Source organism: Aedes aegypti, chromosome 2 (genome assembly GCF_002204515.2).
Source record: "Aedes aegypti strain LVP_AGWG chromosome 2, AaegL5.0 Primary Assembly, whole genome shotgun sequence".
Taxonomy (NCBI): Eukaryota; Metazoa; Arthropoda; class Insecta; order Diptera; family Culicidae; genus Aedes; species Aedes aegypti.
The window spans coordinates 400,800,305-400,813,867 of NC_035108.1; the positions used below are offsets into that span (position 1 = coordinate 400,800,305).

Genomic DNA, 13,563 nt, shown 5'->3' on the forward strand with positions numbered 1-13,563 from the left:
ATTGGAGAAGAACGTCGTCAATATTCATTGGTTCAAGCTACAACTCGAGACGCTTCGTCAGTGCAACGAAGAACTGCAGCGAACGTTCATCGAAATATGCGACCTGGTACCACGAAATCAGCGAGATGAACACAGGGAAAACCATTTCCGGTCTGAGGAGCTGCACAATGAGCTCTTTGTGTACATCCAAACAGAAATCGCGAAGTTGAATGCGGCGGAAGAGGAAAAACAACGCAGCACGATGAATGTATTAGCCCCTACTTTCGTGCCGCAGCAGCCTGTGGTAATGAACAACTCGATGCCTCACTTGCCAGTACCATTGCCGACATTCGACGGCAGCCTCGAGAATTGGTATTCATTCAAGTGTATGTTCAAAACCATAATGAACAGGTATCCACATGAATCCCCAGCAATAAAACTGTACCACTTGAAGAACTCGCTTACTGGAAGTGCTGCTGGTAAAATCGACCAAGACGTAATCAACAACAACGACTACGATTCAGCGTGGAGAATGCTTGAGGAAACCTACGAGGACGAGCGACTAATTATCGATACACACATAGACGCTCTACTCACGTTACCCAAGATGACGAGTGAGAACGGCACTGAGTTGCGGAACTTGCTTGATAATTGTTTGAAACATGTCGACGCTTTGAAGAACCGATCGTTACCAGTTGAAGGACTCTCCGAGATGATCCTAATCAATGTAGTGGCGAAACGCTTGGATAAGGAAACCAGGAAATTGTGGGAATCACAAATACCATCGGATGACCTACCAACGTACCCGGATATGGTTGACTTCCTTCGAGAGCGAAGTCGCATCCTACAGAAGATGAGAAGTTACACCGAAGCAGCGTCATCAATTCCATCGAAACAGAGAGGCAAACAATCCGACCTGAAACTTACTCCAGGCAGAAACTTTGCGCAAACTTCCCAATCCAACGAATGGTGTGCATGTTGCAACGGTGAGCATGTAATCTACAAGTGCGACGTATTTGAAAGCCTTACAGTGAACGACCGCTACGCTAAAGTAAAGCAAGCCGGCCTCTGCTTTAATTGCCTGCGACGTGGTCACCGTACCGGTGATTGCAATTCGGAGAGGACCTGCAAAACATGCAAGCGTAAACATCACAGTCTCCTACATGAAGGCAAATCGACAGTCAATCAACTTCAAGTAAACCAAGCTGACGCAGAAGCACCAGCAGTTGCAGAAGAACATCGTGAGGATGCTGAAGAAATACTAGGATCAGTTAACTGTGCCAAGACGACCATGCCGAAACAAGTTCTCCTTTCGACAGCAGAAGTGCTTGTTCTGGATTCCAACAACAGAAGTGTACTATGCCGAGCTTTGTTGGATTCTGGTTCGGACTCAAATCTCATCAGCAAGGCGTTGGCAACGACGCTGAACATCCCCATGGAGAGCGTGAACATTCCGATAACCGGAGTTAACAACGCTGAGACTCGAATCAAGCATAAGCTCCGTACCAAGATCCTGTCACGTGTCAGTTCATTTGATGCGGTTCTGGACTTCTTGGTCGTACCGACAGTTACTGCTAATTTGCCGACAATGAAGGTGGATATCCATTCCTGGTCAATACCCACTAACATAGCCTTGGCAGATCCATTGTTCCATATTCCTGATGAAATTCAAATGATCATCGGCGCTGAACTGTTTTTCGAGCTTCTCAAAAACGGACGGATGAATCTAGCTGAAGGGTCGCCTATGTTGATCGAGACCGACTTAGGATGGGTTGTCAGCGGGCCAGTCAAGGTAAACCAAAACGGTCCCTCTCGTAGCGTCTGCCAGTTGAATATTACGGATGAGCAATTGAATCGCACTCTTGTCAAATTTTGGGAAATTGAGAGTTGCAACGAAGCATCACCATTAACGCCAGCGGAACAAGCCATCGAAAAGCACTATGAGGAAACATTTTCCCGAGATGAAACAGGTCGGTACATCGTCAAACTTCCTTTCAATGAAAACAAGAGTCAACTTGGCGACTCCTTGGAAATGGCTAGGACACGATTCAAACGGCTACTACGATCGTTTGCCAACAACGAGAAGAAAAGGCGCTACACTGAGTTCATGACCGAATACCAGACACTGGGGCATATGATTCAAGTTCAGCACAATCCCGAGGATTGCTACTTTCTTCCGCACCACGCAGTTTACAAGGAATCGAGTTCTACTACAAAAATCCGTGTAGTATTCGACGCATCGGCGAAAACAACGTCTGGCATTTCATTGAACGACGCCCTAGCTGTGGGCCCAATAATTCAAAACGATCTCGTCACAATACTGCTGCGGTTCTGTTCCTATCCTGTAGTCATGACAGCAGACATCCCGAAGATGTACCGTCAGGTACGTATTCATGAAGACGATCGAAAATATCAGCGTATCCTGTGGCTTGACACCAATAATGAAATAGCCACGTTTGAATTAACAACGGTTACGTACGGTTGCGCCAGTGCACCCTATCTGGCAACGCGCACGTTGATACAATTGGCGAAAGATGAAGCAAGCGAATTACCACTTGGATCCAAAGTCATTGAAGAAAATAGCTACATCGATGACTTCCTCACCGGAGGTAACAGTGAGCAAGAGGTGATTGCAATCTACCAGCAACTCACTGAGCTACTGCGACGAGGAGGCTTTGGAATCCATAAATTTTGCACCAACAGCGAGGTGGTCCGTAAAATCATTCCGCCTGAACTCCAAGAAACACTTTTCGACTTCGAGGACGCCGACATCAACAGCGTTATCAAAACTCTTGGCGTCATTTGGAATCCGAACGACGACTATTTCACCTTTAATGTGAGTCCTTTTCACGGCAAGGTAACGAATGCAATACCAACCAAACGCAGCGTGCTTTCTGCTATCGGACAGCTTTTCGATCCATGTGGCTATCTTGGTCCTGTGACAACGACGGCAAAATTGCTGATGCAAGATTTGTGGAGATTGAAGTTGAGCTGGGACGATGAACTACCGGAGGAGCAATACGACCTGTGGACTACATTCCAGGAGCAGCTGCCGTTGATGAACGAGCTACGGAAGAAGCGATGTGTTATTACACGCGGAGCGGCGGCAGTAGAGCTCCACGGATTTTCGGACGCTTCCAAGCGTGCGTATGGAGCAGTTTTGTACACTAAGTGTATTTCTCCAGATGGATCAGTGGACGTCGAACTCGTGTGCAGCAAATCAAGAGTGGCTCCCTTGAAGCCAATGACCATTCCTCGGCTGGAATTGTGCGGAACACTTCTTCTGGCACGTCTGGTTGAAAAAACAGCTGCTGCAATGAAAATTCCCTTTTCCAATGTGACACTTTACACAGACTCACAAGTATGTTTGAGCTGGTTTGCAAAATCACCGCTTGCTTTGAACCAGTTTGTTGCAAATCGTGTCGCCACTGTGCACGAATTGACGCAGGACTACAAGTGGTGCTATGTGCGATCTCAGGACAACCCAGCAGATATTATTTCACGTGGTATGCTACCAGCGGAACTGCTAACAGAAGAAAAGTGGTTCAAAGGTGCATCGGCTTTGTGGCAGCCAAATTGTTCAGCTAATGAGGACACCATTTGTTTGGATGACGACGAATTGCCGGAATTGAAACCGACAGTAGTCGCCACCTCCGTGCGACAAAAACCTCAAATCGATTTGACACGTATGAGCAGCTTTCGACGACTACAACGAGCTTGGGCTTATGTGTTGCGGTTCATAAAAAATGTACGTCAGAAGAAACGTGACACTTCCGAGCTTCAAACGCAAGAAATCACCAAGGCAACCCAAATTATCATGATGCTTGTGCAGAGGGAAACGTTTTACGACCTGCTCCACGCCCTGAAAGAAGGTAAGAAGACTTTGAAGCAATATCGTGGTTTGGCTCCATTCATCGACAAGGATGGATTAATTAGGGTTGGCGGACGTCTTAAATACTCTTCGATCCCCTACGACGGCAAACACCAAATCATGTTACCTGAAAAGCATCACGTGACCCAAATACTTGTGCGCCAACTCCATACCGATCATTTCCATGTCGGGCAGCGTGGTTTGCTGTCTATCGTACGGGAACGGTATTGGCCGATAAAAGTGAAGACGCTTATTAAACAGCTTGTCTCCAAATGCTACGTTTGCTTTCGGCAAAATCCAACGCAGGTTGACCAATTCATGGGCGACTTACCAGACTATCGCATTACACCATCACCTGTATTTTCGAACACCGGGGTTGATTACGCTGGACCGGTATACCTCAAAGAAACTGGTAGAAAGAAAACAACGTACAAGGCATACATCGCAGTGTTTATTTGCTTGGCCACGAAGGCCATCCATATTGAATTGGTTTCCAATTTGACCACAGAAAATTTTATCGCTGCCCTGCAACGGTTTATCAGCAGACGTGGTATGGTCACCAATATGTATTCCGATAATGGGACGACGTTTGTGGGAGCGAATCATGAGTTGGCCGAGCTACGCAAGTTGTTCGAGGACCAGACACATCAACGGCAACTGAACGATTTCTGCATTTCGAAAGGAATCGAATGGCATTTTATCCCGCCACGTAGTCCCCACTTCGGCGGTATATGGGAGGCTGGAGTAAAATCAATTAAACACCATTTGAAGCGTGTCGTCGGTGAAACGAAGTTGACCTTTGAAGAAATGACTACTTTTTTGGCGCAGTGTGAAGCAATCCTGAACAGTCGACCGTTAATTCCTGTTTCGGACGATCCGAATGACATCGAAGTTTTGACTCCATCGCACTTCCTCATCGGGAGATCTGCTGTGAGCATTCCGGAACCGTCATATGCAGAAGAGAAGATAGGCCGATTGAACCGTTGGCAACACGTACAATTGATGAAGGAACATTTTTGGAAGCGCTGGTCGAGTGAGTATTTGCATTATTTACAGTCCAGACCAAAGTGGCACAGCGAAACTGCAAAGATCGAGATTGGCGATGTCGTCGTTTTGAAGGATGAAAACGCACCCCCACATCAATGGCGAATGGGACGCATCGTGGCAACGCACCCCGGACATGATGGCATTGTGCGAGTCGTCACAGTACGTGCAGATACCAAGGAGTTCCGTAGAGCTGTATCCAAGGTTTGCTTCCTTCCAAAGGTTGATCCGTTGGACTCAACGGGGGGAGTATGATGACGCGTGTAGAGTACCATCAGGCGACCCCCCGTCGTTCTTGCGCTTGGCGCGAGCATCGTGTGGAGAGAAAAAGAAAAAGTACAGTCAACATCAGTTTGAATAAAAACGTAAAACGGATCGCACGCGTTTCATTCGATTCATTTGCAAATTGTCTGAAAAATCCAATTCCTAAACATTTCGGTTAAACAGCCATAATGATTATATAAATAATTTCTCTAGAAGTAGCCATTTGTGAATTATATCGAGTTCAATGCAAAAAATATTATTTAAATATTAAAATAGGCCATTTTCATTAGTTATTCGTGATTCTCCACCAAGGAAAATAAGTAAATGTAAAGTAATATGGTCTTTACTCTCGAAAACGAATTATTATTAATGGAGAAACGCGAATAACTAATGAAAATGGCCTATTTTAATATTTAAACAATATTTTTTGCATTAAACTCGAAAATGGCTACTTCTAGAGAAATTATTTATATAATCATTATGGCTTAGAATCATTTCAAGATGCTTACTGTATCATCAGAACGTATTTATTTTGACAAAAAATCAAAATTTTGAAAATCGTCCAAAAGTTGTACTTAGAAAAACTTTTTTATTAAAAATTTCTCCATCATGAAACTTTGTCCCAAACCTGTTTTTACTATCAAGATTATATGGTGAAAATTTAAAAAATATTAAAAATGGGGTTTTTGTGTAATTTAAAATTTAAGTTTAATATTTGAATTTTGTATGAAAATAAATGAAATATTTTTCCAGTGTATATTTTTTTTCTTATAGTCCAAACGGTTTACTACAACTTCTTCATAAAATATTTTTCTCTAAAATCAACAGTTTCGGAGTTAGAATGTTTCAAATAAGTTGAATGCAAACATTTATAGGCCATTTTCAAAAGTTACGCTTGAGTCAAAATGATCAATTTTTCTATGGAAAACACTTATTCTACCATACCAAAAACATGTGCAAAATTTAATCCAAATCGAAGATGGCCGAGTTCTGTGGCTGACCGATTTGACATGGAATCCGTCTTATGCTAGATGGAAGGGATCACGAATTACTGAACATCCAGTAATTTTCCCTATTTAACGATTATCGTTTTCAAAATAGTTCATTAGAATGATTCTTATGCCCCAAGCAACATTTCTATGATTGTAAATTGTAGAAAAAGCATCAATAACCCTTTGAAACAAACTTACTGAAACCTATGCCTCACACACAAACCAACACGCGTAACTCCGAACTTAGCGATAAGAATGCAAACAACACCATCCTACATAATGAAAAAAAAAAACACCGCAATAACAGAAAAGAATATATTTTTGTCTAGACGAAGAAGAAGAAAACACACTGATTATTTTGTTACAAAAACAACACTTTATTTGGGTGGTGATATAATACAACGTTTTACACGACAGATTGATAGTTCGATGTTGTGAATGTCAGGCAACATCGCTTTAGTGGTTTTCGACTTACTAATCAAATAGTTTGATACAAAGACCTTTCTACAGAGATTTGTCGTCCATTGGAAAAATGTAGTGATTCTTGTTCTTATTCTTTTTTTTTACAGTGTATTGTATATCTCAAAGTGAACAGTATTCTCCCAGAAGCTCGGTTTCGGTTAGTACCAGAGTTCATAAGATCATAGCCTGCAATGCACGACCTGCATGAAGTACCTATAGCAATGTGAGGTAAGAATCAACCCAAAATCTAAACTTAACAATTTGAGATGATAGTTTCCAAGCGCTTTATGTTTGCAACGTTCTCCAACAATTCGCAGTTAATCTATTTTCCTATCCTTACCAGCTATCTATGTTACATGCCTTAGCGTTCAGCTTGTTTTTGCTTAAGCAACATTTCACGACTCGATCTAACCGTTTTCAAGCATCAACATGTTTTCTATCTAAGAAAAATAAATCAGGGAAATAAAAAATAAAACAATTGTACACGATTTTTTCGTTTCTATTCAGTTCGTATATTTTTCACATTTTTCTTGCACATAATAAAGTACATTTCTCTTTTTTTCTATTGCAAAGAACAAAACAAATTATACAAAAAACATACCACAAAAATGTTCTACAGAATAGTTTAAGTTTAGAATCCATTTGATTGATTGTTATTCCTCAAAAAACGAAACTATAACGATAAATATAGAACGACCCTACGAAGGAAAAGATAGTTACATTTGCCTATGGTCTAAAATACTTTCGATAAATGGAATCACGTAGAAAGCCCACCAGCAGCCCCCGAGTGGAGGGGAAGTGGGGCTAACATAATTTGTGGATCCTGTAGCGCTGCCCCGAACACCCATAGTCCTGAAACATTATAGCATTGTGTTTTAAGCGAAATAAATGGATGGCTTTGTTTTACTGTATCACTCTGTTTAAGCCAGAAATGAAAGACAATACGCTGTTAGACCGAGTATGGGATTCATTGAAAGGATTAGCTGTTATAAAAACAGAGCATTGAACTTCATAACAGTAGGGCTAATGGTTTTCGAAGCAAAGCTAAAGGATCTGTCTAGATATAAATTTTAGTCTAAAGCCGTCTCATTCTGTGTTTGAAAGAAAGAAGCTCAAAACTAGTGTATAGAGCAAACCTAATGGACCGGATTGTGTGAGCAACAACTTATACAATTCTCCCTAATGAAATAAGTCTATTCCCTACTATGTATGCATTGCATGTATGCCAGCAAAACAAATACAGTTTACACATATAAATACAACTTTTGGCTACACTATGGTATCGAAGGATGAATATCAGAAAGGCAACCTATAGAAGAAACTATCTGTTCACATGGTACCACAATTTTATAGTTATGTTACAATCTAAAGAAACTGAGTTTACTTAAAGCCACTGCAAGTTTTGCCAGTACTCGTCGTTTACCCAGTGCTGATCACCTTTGTTTGATTTACGGAGAAATACCAGTTTATAAATTTTAACTAATTATGCAATGGGCTCCATTTGAACTCATGGAAAGCCTTTGTATGACCATATAATCACTCGCACAGCATTCAACATCACACTCATTCGCTGGTAAATTTCACATACACATTGTCTATGGTGGAAAATTACACTAGGCAACAGTATTTCAGACAATTTAACGATTCGAAATGGATTGAATAGATATTGGCAAGCTGATTTCAAATTCTCAGAATTTTTGCATAGTTTTTGAGAAAAAGTAATCGTTTGTTCACAAAATTGCATATTATTATTGTTATTTATCATTATTAGAGTGGATTTACGCCCGTGGAGAGTTCGCCACTACAAAATGTCCTATTTTTCGGAGAACTTTTTCGTTCCACAAAAATAGATTATATCTGCTTCTCAAAATCAGTGTTTAGCATTAGTGTGTAACGAAAATTCTGAGAACAGATTAGAAAACAGCGGGTCAAAACTTATTCAATCCATTTCAAATGGTATAAATACGCGAAACACGTGACTAGTGTCATTCAATCTTTGATCTTCTGCTGGCCACACGCACTTTACTTCAATCACTTCAAATCGAGAGCGATGACGATGATGACAACGGTTGAAACGACGATATTGGGTGGGAACAAATAATTTAGAAATCAAACAATCAGCATCTTTTTCTTTACTAAATATAGGTAAACCACTGGATAACCCAAACAGGAACTGAAATGTAAGGCAATCAGTAAGCACTCTCATTTTCATAGATGGTTTTACAGTTTAACAACGCATTTCTGCAACTCATGACATGTCTCTTACACACGTCGCAAACTCGTAGACGACTTCCAGAACCTATAACGTGCATTTCAACATGCCTTCACTCTTCCTTATAACAAACTAAAAAATAAGCCCTTTTCGATTGGATTATTCCCTAGACATTTACAGTTATTATATTCAGTTTTAAACATTCAACCTTTTTTTTTACTAGCATCCCCCTGACCATGAACATTCTCTAGTTCCGATCTACCTAACTCAGCATGTATCTCCATCGTCAAAACAGCCGAAATAGCTAAACATTCTCTAGCCCGTCGCTTCCCTTCTCGTTCATCGACTTCGTAACAGTTCGCTGTTTAAAGATTTCTTCATAAGAATATTTGAACCTTTTGCTCGAGACGCCTGCTGCTTCTAATCTGCACATCAACTGATTGTTTATTTGGTACAAAATATTTACCTCCTTCTTCTACAAGCCGTTTTGGTATATAAGTCTACAGTAAGAACGTTTGTCCCAGTTTCATAAACGTTTCTTTCAACATCCGCACTTCGCACTTCTATCAAATATATAAGACTCGATATCTACAAACTCTGCTGGCCGACAGCGTACACAACTAACTTACCTAACATACTTCTCTAATGCAACAGTGAACCTCTTCAGGAATAGGAATCCATTTCACAAAAGTCTTTGCTGCTCTTCCAATTGTTATGTTGATGAACCAGCGTCAACAAGTCGGATTGGTACAAAAATGGCCGCCGACAGGCTCATCTCCCCTAAAAACCCACACTAGATATATACGTCTTTTAGTCGAAGTCTACCTCCTGCTCGGCAACAGCAGCCACCGATTTGTCGTCTAGAATCACATGTCTGTCGTCTCCTGGGGCCGTCGTAGGGACAGCGGCTATCACGGGGACCACTTTCCGACGCTGAGGGTGTTTCTGCGTGGACGGTGATTCCTTGGGTGACGTCCCCGTACTGCCTACAGGTCGGTGCGTGGGGCTTCGTTTACTGGTTGATGGTTGCAGAAGAGGTTCGGTAAGTTGTTCTGTATACGCTTCCGAATGGACGAATGCTCGCGTGTCGTGTTGGTAGGGGTGGAGTGGCCGCTGCTGTTGCTGTTGATGGTGTCCGTCGGTTCCTGTGGTGCTGTAGAACGATTGCTGTTGCTGTTGTTTGTCCAGAGCCGGCTGCTGCTCTCGTCGTCGTTGTTCCGGCTGTTGTGGCCAGTGCTGCTGTGGCTGGTAGAAGAACTGGCCTTGGTAGTTCTCATCCGCATCTTCGTCATCATCATCGTTCTCAATTTCAGTGTTGGTGTTGCGGGTGGCGACGTCGGTTGTGGAACGTCTTCTGCGGTACATCACGCCTGCAGGGGGTGGAAGGTCATTTAGGGGGAAAGAAGAGCATGCAGAAAGAGGAAACAGGTTAGTGCTGTTTTCCAAAGAACTAGAAGGTTGAGTATAAACCGGACAATAAGATACAAACATAGTACATAAGCCTGTCGACAAGTTTGAGAAATTGTGCACTAGTTGAAACTTTACCCCAGTACCAGGTTACTTTATAAGGAAAGGGAGCTGCGTGGATTGAATAGATTAAGCCTTCGATTTATTAACAAAGCATTCTACATCAGATTGACTATTAAGTAAGAATTGTGATTACAGCGGTGATACGTCTACATAGGAAACATCTGGACAAACATTTGAAAAGAGCTCAACCGTATTTCGGAAACGTTGCTGTTGAGCCCATTTTAGCCCGCCCACGCAAACTAACACCACTATCAAGAAGATTAGTGTTAGCTCTTCCTGATAGTGGTATTGGTGAGCGCAATCGAATTGAATTGGGCGTTTTGCAAAGTCATTGTTTACCAATGTCGATGTGCCCTTTTGAAATGTTTGGCCAGACATAGCGATTGAATTACGCTGAATTCCAATGAAATGTCGTAGGGCTAGTCGAGTACTATTCAAAACAAATTAAAAAATACCCTCAAAATGCCATTACTAAAGCAACTTTAAATTTATCATGAAGAATTTTATTTCTGAAAAAAAAACATAATTTTAGACTAGAATTGATAGATGACATTTAGAACGTATTACAAATAACCGAAAATATGTTATACACATTGTATATTAAAAAACTGTGTCGAAGACTGCAAATCGCGAAGAGTCAGCCCAATAAATATCAGCATTACACACAATTCTAAGAATATGCGTAATGGTTTCACTTAAAAGCTAACAAGTTGTTCGAGTCAGGAAAAATCTCTTGCAATTTTCGACAAAGTTGTAGGGTATACCATCTCCGATAAGAAAACATTTTGAATGATTTCTCAGACTTTATGCAATGTCATTTTCAAGGCTTTAACATAAATGTCGATTTTATAGCGCAACGTTTGCGAAGGAATTTTGAAACCGCGATGCAAGGAAAACTCTGTACTACAAAGAGCGTTCATTTTCAAAGATGTTTTAACGAAAGTTTTATCCAGAAGATAGAGGACTGCCTTCTCCTCGTATAGTTCTACTTTCAAAACAAAAGTATAAACCAAATTTAAATGCTTACATTCGATTTTGTTTTTTTTTTAACTAAATAAGTACATAAAAGTTGCCTGCAAAACGATAAAGTTACAACAAGTTACTAATAATGTCAATAGAAATCTGGAATTCTTTCCAACAAATAAAACTGGCAGGATAGCTCAGATTAACCTTCAGCATAAAAGAACAGTAACGATCAATCTTTGCAGACTCATACAAAATGGTACAGCCCAAGTGGCGCTAGTTCAAGAACCTTACTTTCGAAAGAGGAACTTCTATCTAGGTAACCTTGTGGACTCAGTTTTTGTTACTTTCAGCAAACATAAAATGGTGATATCGCGTGTCATGCCTCGTACATGCATGCTCTTTTATAAAGCAATCGTTGCTACACTCATTTCTGAGTTAACCAGAGATGTATGTGCTGTCACAATTGATGCTTCTGTTTATGACCTCAATAGGAATACGTCTATTGTTCGGTTTATATTCCACATGATGAACCACCCCAATGGATTTTTTCAAACGAGTTGTGACGAAAAGCCTTCCGCTGGTTGTAGGCAGTGATGCCAATGCTCATCACATCATCTGGGTCAGCTCAGATATCAATTTGAAAGGCTCAAGTTTGATGGAATACTTAAGTAGTCTTAAATTACTTATTACAGGCAATCGCCCAACTTTCATCTACTAGAGAAGAAGTGTTAGTGTTATCTGCGCGAACAAAATCAGTCACGAGATGATGAATTGGCATGTACCAGACCATTATCTGATCATAGCTACATCTTCTTTGAAAATTCAAAGTCAAATGTAAATGCGCAGAGTTTGCGTTTCAGGAATCCCCAACCAACAAATTTGAAACTCTATATTGGATTGGTTGCGACCACATTTCACGGATACTCTCCGTCCATTGAAAATCCAAGTGATTTGGATGATGCCGTTGGTAATACAACATCTAATATTATGATAGCTATTTAAGAAGCATGTCCTCTGCCGTCTGTGAAGACTAGAAGACTGCCCATAACTGCATAACAGTCACATTCGACATTTTTGTCGATTTCGAGTTAATACCGTGGAGTCATCAAATGATAAATACTTTCGATTAACTTACTGAAATCTGTGAGATTGTTCTAGAAAATTCGAAAAAAAAAATACCAAGTTGTTCTGTCACATTGGCAATTGTAACCGCATAACAGTCACATTGAGATTATACATGAACCTCGTAATGCAGTGGCAACGGAATTTCTATCAGAATTATTTTCTGACTATTCACCCAATATGCAATATGAGTTGTACAAAATTTCCGCCTCAAATAAGCACTTTTAATTTTTAGTGATTTTTTGAAATTTAAGATCCCTCCCATACTACAATAAAATGCAAAGTTGGTATCCCATTTACTCAATGCCTACTTTTGTCGAATGTTACAAATATGCAGTTATGGGTAGAAGAGGTACCCCATGGTGGAATCCTGATCTGACTAGACTCAAAAAACATTGTAGAAGGAGTTGGAACAGCCGCCGGTCAGAGTCGTTCAAGTCGGCTCGCAAGGTTTTTGAGAAGGCCTTCGATCTGCTGAACGATTCAGCTGCAAAAACCTTTGTACAAATGTTTCCGGTTTGAGTGAAGTCAATTGGCTAAACAAAATTGTTCGAGCCCAGCAGGGTGGGTCGAAAGGCAGCGGACTGTAATACACTTGGGGGGGGGGGGAAAACACGGCGGAACAAAACACTTCGCGGCGGAAGGATCACTTTCGCGGGAGGATTGGCAAGGGCCAACTTTCTTGGGATGCGAAGGAATTGAACGCGGACGGCTACGCTAAAACTAGTAACTTTATTTCTACTTCTTCTCTACATTGATATTTTCACTTTTACTACGCAAGCGATGCGTACTCGACGTCGGGTGAAAACGAACTGATGCAGCCGTTGAGACTGCGGTTGGCTTGAGCATAAGTGGTGGGAAAAAGTAAAAGACATACGTCTTCGATGCTGTTCACGCTGGCGAACGCGTGGCGCTCGTTGATTGGCGGCAGAGTGTTGATGGGTTTGCTGGCAGTGGTTCTCGCTTCCGTTGGGAGACGGAACATACACCCCCCGTTGAGGGTACTCAACAATCCTCACGGAGCGGTTGGTCGGAACCAGGTTGGTTGTCCTCGATGGGTAGCACCGACAGCTTGTTGATTGGACGGCGGAAGGTGGATCCTCCTGTGTACACGTCGACAG

The 13,563-nt window shown here is 41.4% G+C and overlaps 1 protein-coding gene across 6 annotated transcripts in view; it reads right to left on the reverse strand.

Annotated features, from left to right (window-relative positions):
- Positions 1–6,719: 6,719 nt before the first annotated feature.
- LOC5577899 (Niemann-Pick C1 protein) overlaps positions 6,720–13,563 on the reverse strand; it is a 147,003-nt gene continuing 140,159 nt past the window's right edge. For 3 of the 6 annotated variants that reach the window (XM_021847147.1, XM_021847146.1, XM_021847145.1), the window contains one exon: positions 6,720–10,194. In XM_021847147.1, coding sequence (XP_021702839.1) covers positions 9,635–10,194 — 560 coding nt within the window. In that variant the 3' untranslated portion in view covers positions 6,720–9,634. The remainder of the gene's footprint in view (positions 10,195–13,563) is intronic. The other 3 variants (XR_002500864.1, XM_021847149.1, XM_021847148.1) reach the window with 2 other exon arrangements.